General features: G+C 52.8%; 1 protein-coding gene and 1 long non-coding RNA gene across 7 annotated transcripts in view; both read right to left on the bottom strand.

The window, feature by feature from the left end:
• Nucleotides 1-776: 776 nt before the first annotated feature.
• LOC120324605 lies at nt 777-3190 on the bottom strand. 5 transcript variants are annotated; one of them, XR_005566047.1, is made up of 3 exons: nt 2788-3020; nt 2009-2239; nt 777-817 (listed from the first exon to the last, which is right to left on the bottom strand). It is a non-coding gene; the product is annotated as an uncharacterized LOC120324605 (long non-coding RNA). The 5 variants fall into 5 exon arrangements; XR_005566046.1 differs by lacking the exon at nt 777-817 and adding an exon at nt 3166-3190 and having other exon boundaries at nt 1997-2239; nt 2788-2919; XR_005566048.1 differs by lacking the exon at nt 777-817 and adding an exon at nt 3103-3132 and having other exon boundaries at nt 1997-2239; nt 2788-2919.
• A 3860-nt stretch (nt 3191-7050) lies between these two features.
• ADAMTS3 (ADAM metallopeptidase with thrombospondin type 1 motif 3) overlaps nt 7051-17249 on the bottom strand; it is a 56545-nt gene continuing 46346 nt past the window's right edge. The window contains exons 14-22 of one of the 2 annotated variants that reach the window (XM_039388027.1): nt 16433-16566; nt 15876-15999; nt 14759-14839; nt 13918-14126; nt 13620-13785; nt 13080-13212; nt 12473-12680; nt 11190-11307; nt 7051-9168 (exon numbers count right to left, since the gene is read on the bottom strand). In XM_039388027.1, the coding sequence (XP_039243961.1) occupies nt 8618-9168; nt 11190-11307; nt 12473-12680; nt 13080-13212; nt 13620-13785; nt 13918-14126; nt 14759-14839; nt 15876-15999; nt 16433-16566 (1724 nt within the window). In that variant the 3' untranslated portion in view covers nt 7051-8617. The remainder of the gene's footprint in view (nt 9169-11189; nt 11308-12472; nt 12681-13079; nt 13213-13619; nt 13786-13917; nt 14127-14758; nt 14840-15875; nt 16000-16432; nt 16567-17249) is intronic. The other variant, XM_027714612.2, reaches the window with a different exon arrangement.

Below are 17249 nucleotides of genomic sequence, written 5' to 3'. Positions count from 1 at the left end.
ACTGTAGCTGGGACTATCACCTGCCCTACAGGGGGAACAGCCCACAAAGTTCACTTGCAGGGATGCCATTAACTCAAAGTCCCTTCTCAGGGGGGTCACTGCACACCTTGGCCTTTGTTTGCCCTCCCCACCAAAGATGCTTCCAACACTTCTGACACATCTGGCAGACCCAGAGCTCTCCTCAGGGAATGCTTTAGCTGCTTAAAGGCTGCCCTTGCACCATCTAGCCAAGGCAGCAAATGCTTACAGGCTGTTGGAAAAGTTGGCATAACAGTCTTACCACACATCCAGAGGGAGCAATCCAGAGTCCAGCCCGTCCTACCATTCCCAGCAAGGCAGTTCATGGGCTGGCTGGGGCTCAGGGAGGAGTCAGGGGGCTTCTTTGCTTCCTTCCTGCTTTCCAGATTTTCTCCTTCCAAAGCAAAGGTTTCTTGGCTTTCCTTGCTCAAGGAGATGCAGCAAAGGCCATCTTTGCAATCCAATACTGGAAACTCCTCGAGGTTGTCATTCAAGGTGGTTCTCTCAGGTCCTGCACTCATCAATCATCTTGGCCATTGGTTTCTTGGCAGGTTCTTGCATTCACGTTCTACAAGCAAACCAGGATGAGCAAATTCAGCTGTTACTGCAACCAATCCAAGCTTGCATTCTGATTTTAAAGGATACTGGGTTGGCCTTACTAGGAGAGATCCCACATCAGGGGTAATACCTACAGGTTCCGCCCTCTTCCACTCTCCTGGAACACTCCACTGGCCCACACCACAGGAACAACTGCAGCTGCCACTTCAGTGGGGACCTTGCTGCTGACAGGAGTTATTCCCTGCACAACAAGAGCTGCTGCTTGGACACATTTAGCTTCAGCAATTACAGTTTCAACATCCCCAGTTTTCCATTTCATTTCTGCCTCAAGTTTTTCAGGAAGTCTCTTCCTAGCAGTGGTTTGGGTGAGTTTGGCAAATAGGGAAACTGAGCAATTCCCCAATGTTTTCCCAGTTTAACCCCTGTCACACCAATCACCTGAACACTGCCAGTCCTTCATTCTCCCTCTATTGGGTTAAGGACTGAGGAAGTTGGACCTGTGTCTGAGCAGGACAGGTGCAAACCAAATGCTGGGGACTGGAACACACACCTGGCACTCCTGCAGCCCTTACCCTTATATTCAAGAGAAAACAGCCAATTGTACCATCACTGCTCATTTCTTGATCCCAATCCCACACTTCCTTTGCACTTGGAGCACCACTTTTATCACCCAATTCCAGTCCATTAGAGAGCTCCATGTCTAGCAGGGACAGGGACCCCTGGGATACTCTCAGCAATGCCTGAATCCATGGCAGGGACCTTGCTTTGAGCTCCCCAGGGCCGGGCACCCCGAGGATCTCCCCGAATAATCCTTTCGGTGCGCGCTGGAGTCCTCGGGGTGCCCCAACCCGGGGGGCACCCACAGCACTGTCCCTCCAGGGGGCCAATTTGGTCTCAAGCTTGCCATGGACAGCCCAAAAGGCATTTCAAGAGTCCTTCTTTGGAACCCACCAACGGGTACGGGGAGGAAGCCACAAGAAGGCCTCATTTCTAAAGGCAGGGGGATCTTGCCTGTGTCCCAGACTGGTCCGGGGATCTGAGGCCCTTCCCGAGAAAATCTCGGTGCCGGCGTGAAGGGCCAGAGATCCCTTGGAGCCACGGGAGAGCAGGCACAGAGTCCCTCCTGGGGGGCCAATTCTGCTGCCTGAACTCAGCTCTTCAAAGAAACCTCTAAGACTCAGCTGGTGAGTTTTAGAAGCCAGGCATTCCTGCACACTCTGAGATATTTTAAGAGCTTACTGAGTGAAAAAACACAAATCTTTTTCAAGGACCTCTGGCCTCCCACAGACAGCTCCTTTCCCCTTTCAGTACGAAATTATTTTCAGGGAATCATTTAATAGGAAGTGCCCAGGAACCCAAGAATGTGCTTTGAGAACAGAAAATATACAGAGGGAAGGAACTTTGCACAAGTATAACATACTCCAGAACAAACCTGACTTTAGTTTTACTCTTTGTGTTCAAATATTCCATAGAAAAGCTCCAGCAGGAGAACTGGCACATTCCCAAGAGGATCCTAAAAGTCCCTCTCACGAGGGCTGGAGGAAAATCGCAGTTGTACGAGTCCCTTGTGCCTGCAGATGCCTGGGGATCCTCTCCATCCACCTCGTGCTCTCCCAACAGCAGAAAGGGTGACCTCGGGGACATGGTGGCACTCCACATCCTGCTGAGAGAGCAAGGAAACCTTTAGCATAAAGGGGAGTTGGAATCTAAAACTTCCTTTCCTGGGAGCTTTGTGAAGCCTGCAACCAAGAGGGGGAAAATTTGCATCTCCTTTGGTGCAGGTGTCAACAGAGGCCAACAGAGCTTGCACCTTTTTCAGACAACTGTGCCCCTTTTGGCTCCCTGGCAGCTCCAATGGCACCAGAACCCCCTTCCTGCACACACACGGCTGTCACACACAGCCACCCACACACCTTTGCTCCAGCCCACACGGGGCCAACATTTCCTCACCCTGCACATCCCAAGGGCAGTAGTTTGGCTAGAGAGCACAGCAACCTCCCTGTCCTCACAAACTGCCTCCCTGCAAAAATGGAATCCTTTCTCCTGGACACTTCTCCCACACTCAAGGTCTTTTCAAACTGCTGTCGTGCCACCAAACCTGCTCAGGGTCCCTCCCAGCTTCTGCCTGTCCTTGCATTTAAAGGCACGGGCATATTCTATCTGCCAACAGCAAACCCAGCTCCTCACTGGCAGTATAAGCCCTGCTCTTACCTGGACAGACTCCCGGGCTCGGCACAGCTGTGGCTCATGGAGCAGCTTCCCAAGGCCCTTCTCTCTCCCAGCAGGAAGCACAACTCGCCTCCACTCCCCAGCACCAGGGGAAACCACGAGCCAGGCTGCAAACTGACACAGAACGAGCAAAAAGCATTAATGCAGCACCAAGAAACTGAGACCAGTCTTCGCCTCGTAACCCTGCACGGGGAAAGGCTTTGGGATTCCGAGGCAACCCCTGAGGCACCCAGAGAGCAACAGCCCCGCAGCCCTGCCACGGCTCCCCCAGGGTCACCCGGCAGGGAAGGGGTTTACCCGGCCCCCGCCGCCCAGCACAACGCGCCCCTAAACGCCCCCCGGCTCCCCCGGTGCACAAACCCAGCGGCCAAGGCGCTCTCCCCTCCGCAGCCCGGGCAGCAGCGGGACCGCACCCTCAGCCCTCACACACAACCGCCCGCACCCCCGCCGCCGGCCCTTTATACCGCGGGCCGGCAGCGCTGCCCAATCAGCGCTCGAGCGCCTCCGCCCAATCCCAGCCCGCCCGGCCCTGCGGCCCCGCCCCGCCCGCTCACCCGGCCCCGCCCCTCGGCGCGGCCCCGGCCCCGTTCCCTCCGCGGGGCTCCCGCCGCCGCCGCAGCCCCGGCGGGCGCTGCTGGGGCCGGGGAAGGGCGGTGGGAGCTCCGCGGTCACGGCCCGTCCGGGAGCTCTCCCGGGATAAGGGGAGCGAGGCGGGGAGCGGGCGGGAGCGGGGCCTGCGAGGACAGCGGCGTTCTTGGGGGCGGGCCGGGCGGGCCGGGGGGCGGGACCGGCGCGAGCTCCGTCAGAGCAAACCTGGTCATTCCAGTGGATCGCTCTTGGAAACTGGGGGATCATAGCGTTTTCCAGGAAAGAGTAACGTCACATTTTGAAACATTCCACGGATGGGGATACATAACCTCCCCAGGCAACCCATTCCATGAGCGACTGCCCTGACAAAATACCTCCCCCTCCCATGCGGTTGGAAGCAACAGCTGGGCTGGCAGGAGCAGAACCTCCCTGCTGGGCCATTCCCCAGCAGCCCAAATGCCCTGCACAGGGCTCGGTGCGGAGGCCTGGGCGGCTCGTTCCTCCAGCTGGGCATTTGAGGAGCTGCCCTTGCCCCGTCCCTGCCAAGTCCCTCTGGCAGTGGTGCAGCTCCTCAGCTGGAGTGCCTCTGAGGGACCCCCGGCCACGTTTCCCAGCAGCTGAAGGAAGGGAGGGTCACCCCCCAAGCTGGGCTGCCTTTCTCTCGCTGCCTTTTCCCCACCTTTACACTGCAGTGACAAGAGCTGCACTTTCCCAGGGAACGGGGCAGTGCCAGGGCAGAGCAGCAGGCAGGAACCCCCTTCTTTTCTGCAGGCCAGTGACTAACTGTGTGTGAAGGGACAGCGACTCTGGTACCAACTCCACCTCCCACTTCTTGTCACAGATCGATCTGAGGCACTTGTCAGGTCAATACCTGCCCTTTTCAGGAGCACCAGGCTTGTGTTCAGTGTCCTCATTGTAGCCCATGAATCCCTCTAGGTGTTAAATCAGCCTCTCTGTCCTGATTCTTCTCATGAAGAATTAGCATTAGTGTCAAACCGTGTTAATGAGATATACAAACTATCCTGAGAGTGTCTATGTTACAAGCTCAGTTTGGCACTGTTGCTATCCTGAAAAGCGTGGAACAGTGACTGTCAGTTCTCCTTATGCTGCTCTTAAACACCATCCCTACATTCCCAGGAGAACTCTGCAGGGAGAGACAGAACGTTTAAAACATGAAACCTTGGCATCGCAATTGTTATTTCTAAGGATGTGTTTCTATCTGATACAGTTGTTGGGGTGATTACTCTGGAGAGTGTTTTGTACCTCAGGCAGTACGTCTGGTGTATCAGCCTCCTCGTGAGCAGGAACCAGCACATTCCCCAAAGGAATGTTCTGTCAGACTCTGTCAAACCCAGCACGGAGGTGAGCAGGAGTGGTGCTTGTGCACAGCTGAAGTGAAGCACACTTGGATTCGAACTGCTCTGGGAGATCTTTGTTGAGATGGGTATTTCTGCACAGCTTCTTGTGCCATGTCGAATTTAGAGATGAGCTGATAAAGGCAGTGACACTGTTCTGTCGTCACTGAGCTTTTGAGGATTTCAAACCCCTTATTATTAAGTCCTAAATCTCTACCACTGCTTACGAAATGGATGACACCATATCGGTCTCTTTGAGGGAGCCATGGTAACAATAAAAATAATAAACTCAGTCATTTCTCTATGGAATAGGCAGTCCCTGTGCCTTTCTTTCCATGGAGTGGGTGCCTAGTTTGGACTCTCTCACTACACCTGCACTAGGAAGCAATGCTGGATCACGGCTCCTCTCCAGGGTTTTTGCACACTGTCAAACTCTCCATGTGGTTCAGTTGCACAGTTCAGAGCGACTCCCCAGTGGTGTCCCAATGGTGTCCCAGACCTTGCTCAGGACCAGCCTGGGGATGGCAGGGGCAGGGCCATCTCTAACAGACAGAGTGGGTGCAATTACCCTGATCGGGAGGGTGAAATGTAGAACTACAAGAACACAGCCTATGCTGCGCCTCAAGGACAACACAGAGATCCTGTCCCTTCTCGTGGATGGGAACAAGGACTAGAGAGCCAAACTCCTTTCCCTGTAGAGTTATGGCCCTCTGACCTTCTCTGGACGTACACCCCCAGGTGTGCTTCACCTCACCAGCCTTCGGCTGTTTAACCACTCCTTAATTTCCCTCTCAGTAAAGGAACAGAAACAGTACCCTCTAGTGGGCCATCTAAAATAGATGGGGCGAGTCACTAACAGGAGACTTCTGTTGCCATGCACTAATTAAAAAGGGACCAGAAGACTCAGACAACTTTCTTCCCCCAGCTACACTTGGGCAACATGGGTCTCACTTTATGTGATTTTTGCCTCTACCCAGTTAACTGAGTCCTAGGACAAGGCATTGCAATGTGCACGGTGTCAGTGAAACACGTACACTTACTGGTACAAACGTACTAATGCAGTTACCTGTGCCTTTTTGAATCGATTCACTCCTGAATAATTACCTCTGCAGAGGAAAAAGCACGGGGCGGTAGAGGAGGGAGGAAGGGAGGGGCGAAAGGAGTGGTCTAGAGGAATATAGAAGAGTGGAGGTGGGAGGCCGAAGGCCGCGCACGCAGGGACAAAATGGCCGCCTGAGGGCGCCCTCGGGGGCTCGAACCCCCGGGCCCCGCTCCGCGCGCGCCGAGACCGGGACCGGGGGATCGTTCCCGGGGGTCCGGGACCGGGGGATCGTTCCCGGGGGTCCGGGACCGGGGGATCGTTCCCGGGGGTCCGGGACCGGGGGATCGTTCCCGGGGGTCCGGGACCGGGGGATCGTTCCCGGGGGTCCGGAACCGGGGGATCGTTCCCGGGGGTCCGGGACCGGGGGATCGTTCGCGGGGGTCCGGGACCGGGGGATCGTTCCCGGGGGTCCGGGACCGGGGGATCGTTCCCGGGGGTCCGGGACCGGGGGATCGTTCCCGGGGGTCCGGAACCGGGGGATCGTTCCCGGGGGTCCGGGACCGGGGGATCGTTCGCGGGTCCTGCCCGTGCCCGCTGCGGGTTCCGGCCGGTGCCGCCTCTCGCCTGGCGGGATTGGGGCTGGGATCGGGACCGCCGCGGGCGGGAGGAGCCGCTCCGGGGCGTGCGCTGGTGCCGAGTCCGGCGCTGCCGCTCCCGCTCCGGCTGCGGCCATAGCGACGCTGGGATCCCACCAGGGAACGGGACACGGTTCCGCTCGGGCCGGGGGAGCCGAGGCTGTGACGGGGCACGGGCAAGGGAGAGCGACGGCGGTTCCGTCGTGCCTCCGATGCTCTGTGAGCCCGAGCAGCTGCCCGTCTGTCCCTGTGTCCGTGTGTCCATCGGGCAGCGCCGTGAGCACCCCTGGCCCAGGAACTGGCACTGACCGTGCCGCGGGTCAGGCACGGGCTGGTCCCAGCTCTGCCTTCAGCTCTCCCTTCCCTCCATGCCTTCAGAACTCACGGAATTTCAAACAGCGACTTTTTACCTTCCAATCAATAAAATGCAGCTTGTCTGACAGCACCTGCCAGGTGAGATCTGACCCTCTCCTTCCTCTCCCCCCATTGCTCTGGAACTCACACTCTCCAATGGCAAACCCCATGTTTGTGGAAGTCCAGTTGAAATATTTAATCTTTATTTCCACATGGGGAGGGTCCTTTATTTCCACAGGGCCTTGCCACGTGAGTCAAAGCAGGGAAAGACTTGGGATGTTAAAGGTTTTATTGTCATGTGCTCCCCAATACACACACAGCATCAGGAGTGGACACCTGACAGACAGAGCAATGAGCTTGGAAGAAAGGAAATTCAAGGGTCCAAGGATTATCTGCACTGGGGGCTGGAAACCTCTGCTGAGCCATTGCCACTCTTCTTTCCTCTGAGGGACCCCACAGGGGCACCAAGATGTTGCCAGAATTGGATCTTCGGGGCCCCAATCACTTCACAGCATTAAATGGGGATTCCTTACGGGGGGGCAGCAATTGCATGTGAAACTTTAATAGCCCACTGAGAAATGAGAGGCCTGTGACAAAACCCTGTCATCTTTTTAAAGAATACAAATCAACCATTTCTCTACAGCAGTTTAGTAGCTTAAATTTCCATTCTGTCCCTACAACACAGCATCTAATTCCATCTCTGGATTTGATCTTGGCAAAAACAAGAGTCACCTGCCCTCGGCGTAAATACTTAGTACATAAAATACTGTCAAGAAATCCACTTTTTAATAAATATCTGTAGCTCTCACTCCCCTATACAAGTCCTTTACAGCAATGGGCCGGAGGGAGCGTGGCCGGTGGGGCTGAGACAAGGTGGGGATTGGCATAAATTAATGATTGCAGTCGGATGCGCCGTGCTCGGGGAGGTTTGGAGGTGAACCATGCTGGAAAGAAACATCTCTCAGGCCTTGAAATCCATGCTTCCCGTCAGGAAAAAAATCCTCTCTTTGAAGTCTCGGCGGCGCCTGTTCGGCCTCTGGGTGCTGGTTCAGCACGGACGTGGGGGGCAGCTGGGAACCCCTTTGGCCTGGGACCAGGACAGCACTTGCAGTATCTACAGGGTTTCTGTATTTCAGAATCAAGCATCGCACTGATGATGCCCCAAACCCCCCAAGCCCCTTGTGCCAGCAGTTTAAATCCTATGCAAATGAAACCCCTCCTTTTATGCTAATGCTGCTTTAAACACCAGCCCCTTGGAATGTCCATGGAGCAGAACAACACAGGTAAACAGTTGTGTGACAGCACAAAACTCTTATGATAACCCTGATTTCCTGCCCTGTCCAGGATTTACTCAACGGCTGCAAAGGTGCTTGTGCAACATCCCTTTCCAGGGATAGATGAGCCAAACAAGTCCTGAGGGCTCCCTTGGTCTGTGGCAAAGGTGTTTTGTCAAGTGTTGCTGTCTGGTCCCGCCTGCAGTGGGGCGTTTCCTCCAGGTGAGTGTTTGGAACCCAAAATCATGGGGGAGGGTGAGGTCAGGGCCACCTTTGGGCCCAGACTGGACGGAGCCCTCAGTGACTCCTACTCCCTGCCAGGAATGTTATTTGGGTTTCCTCTGTGCATCCCAGCTGGGCAGGGAACAGAGGGCAGGAGGAGGCCGGAGCAACAGAAAGTGAACCAGCACTTCTTGTCCTTTGTATATCCAGGGGATGAGCTGTGCCCTGCAGTGTCCTGCCCGGGGCACACAGTGCACTCCAGGTGTCCAGAGCTCAGGGAATCCCCCCCGGAGTGCCCAACAAAGCCCCGTTTCCATGGCTGTCCTCCAAAAGCCTTCCCGTTCATCGATCCACAGGGCCAGCCCTTGGAGGCCATCGCTTCCCAAGGTGCTCCTCGCTGTTCCCGGAGGTCCTGGCTGGTGCAGGAGCCCCTGCTGCCATGTTCTCCGCCGGCACTGGAGGCAGAGCCCTGCGAGGACCAAGGCTGCTACTGTTGGCAGGGGCCTGGTGCAGCAAAGCCAAGAGCCGGGAAGTCTTCCCAGCCGGAGGAGCTCTCCGGTGTGGAACACCGGTGCCTTTAGGCTCGGGGCTGGAGGGTGGGATGTGCCACTCAGCCTCCTCTGTCGCTGGAGGCGGCCGGCCCAGGGAACTGCTCCTGGGCAGGAGCTGAGCCCGGGGGGGCACCGCAGGGGTGGGCACTGGCGGAGCCCTCGGCAGGCTGCCCGGATCCAACGGTGTGTCCCTCTCGGTCCCGGCAGCTCCGGGAGGTGGGAAGGTGCTGCTGCGCTGCCCGCAGGATTCGCAGCACAGCTTGTGGTAGCCAGGGATGGAGCAGTACCGGGCCAGCACTTCCATCTGGCAGAAGATGGATTTGTCTCCCAGGCAGGGCTCATCTGCAAAACAAACATCCTGGGGATGGGAACCCAGCCATGGGCACTGGGATGCCCTGGCAGCACTCAGATGGGCACAGATAAAGGTCTGCCCGTGGCTCCTCAACCATGGGTGGCTCTGAACAAGCCCCCTGAGAAACTTTGCCTTGCTCAGACCCCACCAACACCCCAAAAATACCCAAAAACCCCCGCTGGCAGTTGGAAATGTCAGCACATTGTGTTTGCAAGGAACTCAAGACAGCAATTTCCAGTGCCAAACCTCCTAGAGCTCCCACACACCAGCCAGGTACATCCTACCCACCCCAAATCCCTGCCCTTCCAGCCTGAGGACGTCATTCAGCAGCAGCATTAAAGCCAAGGGAACCTTCACTCACAAAAATTAAATCCCAAGCAAGAGCCTTTGGAGATGCCTTAAAATAAAAGATTGTTGTTGCATAAAGTTCTGTTTGGATGAAGTTTGGAGTTTTCCAGGGACCAGCTGGAAGTGCAGAACTAATGGAAAGTGTTACCAGATGGGTCAGACCTGAGGTGCCCTGAAAGCAGGCATGTGCATCCCTTTCCTTCAGGAAAAGAACTTCCAGAGGCCACTCCCGAGGCTCTGAAATGAAATCAGCTTCTTGCATGAAGCAACGTCCTCACCTGTGCACAGGTGCTGCCTCACCACGTGCCAGGAGTGTGTACAGCCACCCCCTTCTCCTGACTTAAAATACCAACTGGAGTCTGACATCGGGGGGGTGAAAATCAGCTGAATTCCAGGGAAGTTGGTACCAAGTTCCCCCAGGGACATCAGTGGGGCTCGGGGACGACGGTTATCATTAGCAGATCCTATGGAATATAAACCTGTCCTTGCCCTGATCCCAATGAGCTTCCTTGAATCCTTTGCTGGTTCCTGACAAACCTGGCATTAAAGCAGCAGTTCTTCAGGGGAATATCCGTGCTCCATGAGGCACTGTGAGGCTATTTCAGCAGGCATTCAGCATGGAATTCTGGGCTATAGGTATAATTCCTCTAAACTAGCAAAGCTGGTACTGAAACCCAAATCTTGGCACCACATAGAAAACAATGTTTTTCCTGCTGCTGCATCAGTGAAAGCCCCTGGGCTGGGAAATTTTGGCAGTCAAATGTGCAGAATTCTATAAATCGCAGTAAGCAGCATCACCCCAAAACAACAAACCAAGTCCCAAACAATTCCTTTTGCCTTTCAGTAGTGACAGTGACCCCTATTTGGTCCTGTTCTCCCACGGTTTATTTTGGGGTATCAGTTTACACTGGTTTAGATTCCATGACTCCGCCCACAGGGCAAAGATTTGCAGTTGTGCTTTTCTACTTCCAGCAGGTTCTGAAGCAAGTCATATACTCACATAATCCCTTTTTTTTATTTTTTAGGTGAATTCTGCACAATTCATCCCCCATCCCCTCTCCTGGCCAGGCTGGTGGGCAGCAGCTGGATCTGTTCTGGCAGAGAACACCCTGTACCTGCCAAGAGCTCTGGCTGTTTTTCCTTCCAGCTCCTGATCAGTGTCAGGGCCACCGTGAGGGAGTTAAAATCCAGATAAACCCCAAATCCTACAGAGTGAATAATCCAAAGGAAGAAATGCATTGTGGTCCTAAAAAGCTTAAAAATCTGCTAAAAATTCTATGAGAACAATATAATGGGATTCCCTGGAACCCTATTAATGCTCTTGGTTCCATTTCTTCTGTATTTTTATTCCCTCAATCAGCAGCTTGTAGAACTTATCCTGGAATTTAGAGGTTGAGAAGGGTTTGCTTTGGATGGACTTTCACCTCTGGCCCCAATTTGTGCAAGCACAACTTGGGCTAACACAGTTAAACCCTTTTTGTGCACATGTACAGGAGAGACCCCAGCGTAGGGAAGCACCGACTGCCCGGAGCTGTGACATCCAGAATTTGCCAGACCGAACACAGGAAAAAAGCTGGATTCTGTGCCTGACCCCACTCCCAGCACTGTGCTCTGCAGGCAGGAACTGCTCCCCCCACTGCAGCCCTTCCACCCATTCTCTTACCGTCACAGGGAGCGAGCTGGCAAACCCTCACGGACTCGGGCCGCTCCCCGTCGCACCGGTCCCCAGCACGGCACAGGACCTGCCGGCTCTCGGTCCCCTCCCCGCAGGTCACTGAGCACTGCCAGACACAGAGGGGACAGCTTAGGACTGACCACACAGATGAACTAAGGTCTTCCCTCCAAAACGGTCGTTGTACCTTACAGAGGAACTCAAGTTTTACCCGAAAATTTTCCCTACCTGTCCACTACCAATTACCTCACTTTTACCTCAAAATGTTCATTCTCTGCCCTGGAGATTATCTCAAATTTAACCCTCAAAATTTTCCACACATGTCCACTACTGATTACATCATTTTTACCTCAAATTATTTATTTTCTACCATGTAATTACCTCAAATTTAACCCTAAAAATTTCCCTTCCTGTGCACTACTGATTGCCTTAGTTTACCTCACAGTAGTCATTCTGTGTGCTATAGACTACCTTGAGTTTAATTCAAAAGTTATCCCTCCTACTGATTACTTCATTTTTACCTCAAAATATTTGCTTTCTAAACTGGAGATTACATCAAGTGTTTCCCCTCCCCAAAATTCCCTACCTGTCTGTGAATGACTGCCTCAGTTTACCTCAAAGTGTCCCTTCTCTCCCCTAGAGATCACCTCAGATTTTCCTGCCAAATTTTTTCCCCTCATTTTTACCTCAAAATATTCATTCTCTACCCTTAGATTATTTCAGGTTTTATCCCCCAAAACTTCCCTAACTGTCCACACCTGATTACTTCATTTTTACCTTAAAATATTTATTTTCTACCCTGGAGATTACCTCAAATTTGACCCCTCAAAATTTCCTGACCTGTTCAATACTGATTGCTCGAGCTTACCTCAAGACGTTCAGCCTCTCCCTAGAGACTGTCTCAGATTTTAGCCCCAAAAGTTTCTCTACCTGTGCAGTACTGATTGCCTCAGTTTACCTCAAAATGTTCATTCTCTGCACTACAGACTACCTCAAGTGCACTCTAAAATAATTTTCCCTCCCAGTCCCCTACCAATTACCTCATTTTTACCTCAAAATGTTCATTCTCTACCCTACAGATTATTTCAAGTTTTACCCCCAGAAATTTCCCTCCCTTTTCACGACTGACTGCCTCAGTTTACCTCAGTGTGTTCATTCTCTCCCCTAGAGATTACTGAGCACTGCCAGACACTGAGGGGCGGTTCAGGACATTCCGTGTCACAGCACTGTGCAAGATCCCCATGTCCCAGCCAGCCCCTGGCACCGCTGCCCACCTGGGACCAGGGTCCAGCTTTCCAAGGCGCAGGACACGGTGCCCGGTTGCAGGACCGGCGGCTCTCAGGGCGATCCCCGCTGCAGAACTTGGCGTGGACGGAGCGGTTGGTGCCGTCGGGAAGAGGCTGGATGCAGCGCACCGTGCGTAGCTGGTAACCAGAATTCCCACAGGTTTTGGTGCAGTGTTCCCACTCATCTGCTGCCCAGCTAAAAGGAAAATGGAGTCAGATACCATCATACCTGTTGTCCAGCTGTGTCTGCCCTATCCCTGGAAGTGTCCAAGGCCAGGTTGGATGGGGCTTGGAGCAACCCGGTCTAGTGGAAAGTGTCCCTGCCAATGGCAGGGGAGTGGAATGAGATGAGCTTTAAGGTCCTTTCCAACCCAAACCATTACAAGGTTTTATGATATAAATGTATATATATATTTAAAATATACTAAAACCAGCCAGTCAGATCAGTACCTATTCTTACACAGGTTGAAATTCCCCTACATATTTCCTCCAGGAAATATATCCTCCAGGCTGGAAAGCCGTCAGCATCCCACCACATTCATCCCACCCAACGTGGCTGGAGCAATCCCTGCTCTCTGTGCCTGGCTGCACTCACAGGGGCTCCGTGCACTCCTGCAGGTTGCACATCCTACGGATGGGCTTTGGCTTTTTGCTGCCTTCACAGAAGCTGCGATGAACCATCTTGTTGTCACTCTTCCTGCGGCACCCGTATTTGGTGTACTGGAACCCTGGGAAACGTGTCAGAGAAATCAGGAAAACCACATCCTTGTCAGAATGTTTGGTTAAATAGGAGTCTCCTGGCCTGTTAAATGGGTTTACAAGACAATATATTTTGGGGTTTGCATTGCCCATTCTTTGCCTAAGAGCCATGGACACGCCATGAATACAAATATTCAGGAGCATCAGTGTCTGAGTATGGACTTCCAGAGTGGCTTTGGGGGCTGAATTTAAACATCTAAAAAGGCCTTTTCCTTCCTAAGCTGGAAGTGTGACACTTGGGAACAATCAGGCACTTCAGGCATTTAACAGCTTGTGCTGCTGTTAAAAAAGGAAGGCCAAGGATCCTAAATCATTCCCTTCCCCCAGTTTTTTTTGTAATTTGTCCCTTGTTACAGGTGCCCCATCCCTTGCTCACCTCCACCACAGGGTTTGGAGCACTGGGACCAGCTCTTCAAGGCCCACTCGAAGGTGTCCGTGTCCTCCCGCAGCACGTTGTTGCTGTGGATGGTCGGCACCGAATCCTCGTGGATGATGTATTTGTAAGTCAGGCTGGATCTGGTGTCGTTCTCCCGAGGAATGATCTACAAATAACCAGAATAAACCCAGAGCTGTTACTGACTGCTCTGCAAAGCAAAGACACTGAGCTCTGAACGATCCTTAAGGTCCTTTGAGACCCCCAGCCCTGTGTTCCCAGGGCTCGACGCGTCACCCACCAGCACCACCACGGCGTCGTGCAGAGGCCCGTCCGTGTGCAGCGTTTCGATGTCGTCCTCGATGCTGTATTCCCACTGCACGCCCAGGTCGATGAAGGACCGGGATCTGGCCTCCTCCCCTTTCCCGTTCAGGATATAGTGTCCTGTAGCCTGGTTCTTGATTGCTGGGAGGAGTGAGAGCAGAGCCTGTTGTGCCTCCACCACAGCAACTGGGGTAGCACAGGGAGGGGTATTTCCATCAAGTTGTGAAAATACCAGATTTTCATCCCATTTTAATTTCCTCTATGCACACAGGGGTGTCCCAGATGCTAAAATCCATAAGCAAAGAACTGAGGAATTGGAGCCTGGGTTTGGGTTCCTGCAGCACACCTCAGCAGCCAGGCACAGTGGGGATTACTATAATGATGATTAGGAGCCAATTCATTAGCAATCTGAATCACAGAATGGTTTTGATTGAAAGGGACCTTAAAGATTATCCCATTCCAACACCCATTTAAATATGGACTCCCATTCTTTTCTTCCGGACAACTTTTTCCAATACACCATAATAATAATTATTGATACTGAATTTGATTCATCCCAGCAGTGCCCATTTCCATGCGACAATCTTTGGTTAGTAAACATGTAAACTCGGGTCAGTTTAATATTTTGGAGGATTTAAATGAGCAGTAGTTGTTTGCTGAAGTGTGAGACTGCAGGACTCAGCCCTGACCATGCCATTTGGAAAGCCCACATTTACCCAACCCCTTCTCTGGGTTCTCTCATCCCTTGGGTTCTCCGTCAAGAGCACCCTGTGCTTCTCCTCGAGGCTCTAACCAAACCTGAGCAGAGAAACACTTACCAAGGAAGTGAGGAGAGGCCTCGTCTTCTTGGATAAACACATGTCGAGCCCCAGGAGGGATATCAAACATCTTAAGGTACCCTTTGGCACGTGCAGGGTCAGTGGAGGCAGCAGGGATGGAAAGAGAAAGGAACAGCCATGGTCAGGAGCGCAGGGCACGGCCCAGCTCTGCTTGCAGGAGAGGGATCCACCAGCAACCGAAGAGCAGGGCTGGGAGACACGGAGCCAATCGGTTTGGAACGTGTGGGACAAGCCCTCCCTGGGCTCTTCTCTTCCAGGGAGAGAAGAGACACCAGTTACAGAACAATTTGCCACTTTCCAGCTAGGAGCAGTTTAATATTTACAGCCATGCTGCTACAGGCTGGATCTATCCACGACTCAGGTAAAAAGATGTTCCCTGTGTTCCTCGGCACATCAGAGCACGAACACAAATATTCCTCATAATTTTCCCAAATTACTCCTCAGCCAGGCTGTTGGGTTAGAAGCCCTTGCACTGACCCAGTGTGTTTTCCGCCTCCTTTGTCCCAGACAGGGGAACACTGTGAGCTCCTCTGGGCAAGGGAAGGGATCCTCTGCTCTTCCCTTAAACAGAACGCTTGGAATTAATGCTCTGGGAGACCAATCCAGTCATTCCAGTGACTGGGAGTCACTTTACCAGCATAAAATATAATTTACATTGTGGTCAAATGCATTTACAGCACATCTGGACCCATCTGGCCAAGATGACCAGTCAGTGGAAGTCAGACCAGTGACAATCCGTGGGGGAATTTTAAGTTGCATACTTGCAGATTTCATTTTCCAGAAACTCAAACTCTTTTTGGCACTTCTTGCTTAAATGTTTCCCTGTTGGAAGAGGTCAATTAGTCTTTTTAATGACCAGATTGACAGAGTCAAGGAAAAGCAACCACCATTCCCTGAACACCTCCACCACTTGCATATCCACCCGTAGTCAGGGGCTGATGGGCAGCAGCATTCCCTGAATGGGATCAAGGGGTAGTGTTAAGCCCATTACTGTCAAAGTTTGAAGGACTCTGGCATTATCCTGTGTCCATGAGTGTGACACAGAGCCCAGAGCCCCCAGGAACTCCAGCCAGCTGCAGGCAGATGTTATTCCTACCGAGCTTTTTGGGAGTGCGGGTGAAGGTCCCCTTCACGGTCCGGCAGTGGGAGTCATCCCCGCCGCAGACCCCGCACTGATCCTCGGCCTTGTTGGAGCCAATTTCCTTGTCACAGCCCACTTTCTGCAGAAAAAAAGCAAAGACTGGATGTTAGGAGAGAATTCTTCCCTGTGAGGGTGGGGAGGCCCTGGCACAGGTTGCCCAGAGAAGCCGTGGCTGCCCCATCCCTGGAAGTGTCCAAGGCCAGGTTGGACGGGGCTTGGAGCAACCTGGGCTAGTGGAAGGTGTCCCTGCCCACGGCAGGGAGTGACACTGGATGGGCTTTAAGGTCCCTTCCAACCCAAATCAGTCTGGGATTCCATAATACGAAACAATCAGTGGAAGAGAAGTGGAGCATTTCCATGGGACTGGGCTGTGCTGTTCTCTAATTTAATTTAAATCTCCAGGGATTATGAGGAACGCGATGCTGCAAATATGGAATTTAGAGACATCTGCCAAGTCTCTCTCTGCCCTTGAGCTGTTCCCATTGGTTGTCCCTGGGGCAGCTGCCACTCACCACACATTCCCCACGGACACAGATGCTGTAGGGATCCTTGTAGGAGCAGCGAGTCCCATCATGCACCGGCTGCTTCATGTGAGCCACATCCCCCGTTTCCCTGGACTGGCAGTACAGGTGACATCTCTTGGGAGCTGTGGAGCCAGGGAAGAGAAGGAACTGCATGGATGGACAATGATCCAGGTGTGCTCCCGAAAAATATCCCGCTGACAGAGCGAGGAGTGAGAAGGGACAGGCAGGTTTGGGAATGGGGATGGGGGCAGAGCGGTGGGACACGGTGATTCGGGGAGGAACAAGTGGGGAATTTGGGGGGGGATGGGGAGGTCTGGGGAGGGAACCCGGGGATTTAGGGCAAAACTGGTGGTCAATTTTAGATATAAATGGGCAATTCTGGAGTCATAAAGGTGAATTTTAGGGATAAACTGGGGGATTTGGGGGTAAAACTGGGGATTTGGGAGTAAAATTCGAAATTAGGACAAACCTCATGATTTTGGATGTAATTCTGCAATTTTGGGGCAAAAAGGTCAATTTTGGGAATAAAGGGGCATGTTTGGGGGAAAATGGGGGATTTAAAAGTAAAAAGGGCAAATCTGGGTTAGAGGGAAATTGGAGGTTAAAATCAGGGATTTAGGGCAAATCTGGTGATTTTTAGACATAACTGAAGAACTTAGGGTCAAAAGTGTCAATTTTAGGGATAAATGGGCAATTTTGCGTGGGAAATGGGTAATTTAGGTTAAAAATTGGAAATCTGGGTCAGAGCAGGGAATCTGGGGGTTAAAATCTGGGCTTTAGGGCCAAACTGGTGATTTTCAGATAA

The sequence above is a fragment of the Pipra filicauda genome, unplaced genomic scaffold (assembly GCF_003945595.2).
Source record: "Pipra filicauda isolate LSUMZ 115617 unplaced genomic scaffold, ASM394559v2 scaffold600_size242580_pilon, whole genome shotgun sequence".
NCBI classification, from domain to species: Eukaryota; Metazoa; Chordata; class Aves; order Passeriformes; family Pipridae; genus Pipra; species Pipra filicauda.
Note: the sequence above shows the minus strand (reverse complement) of the source record. Positions and strands in the feature narration are given on the sequence as shown.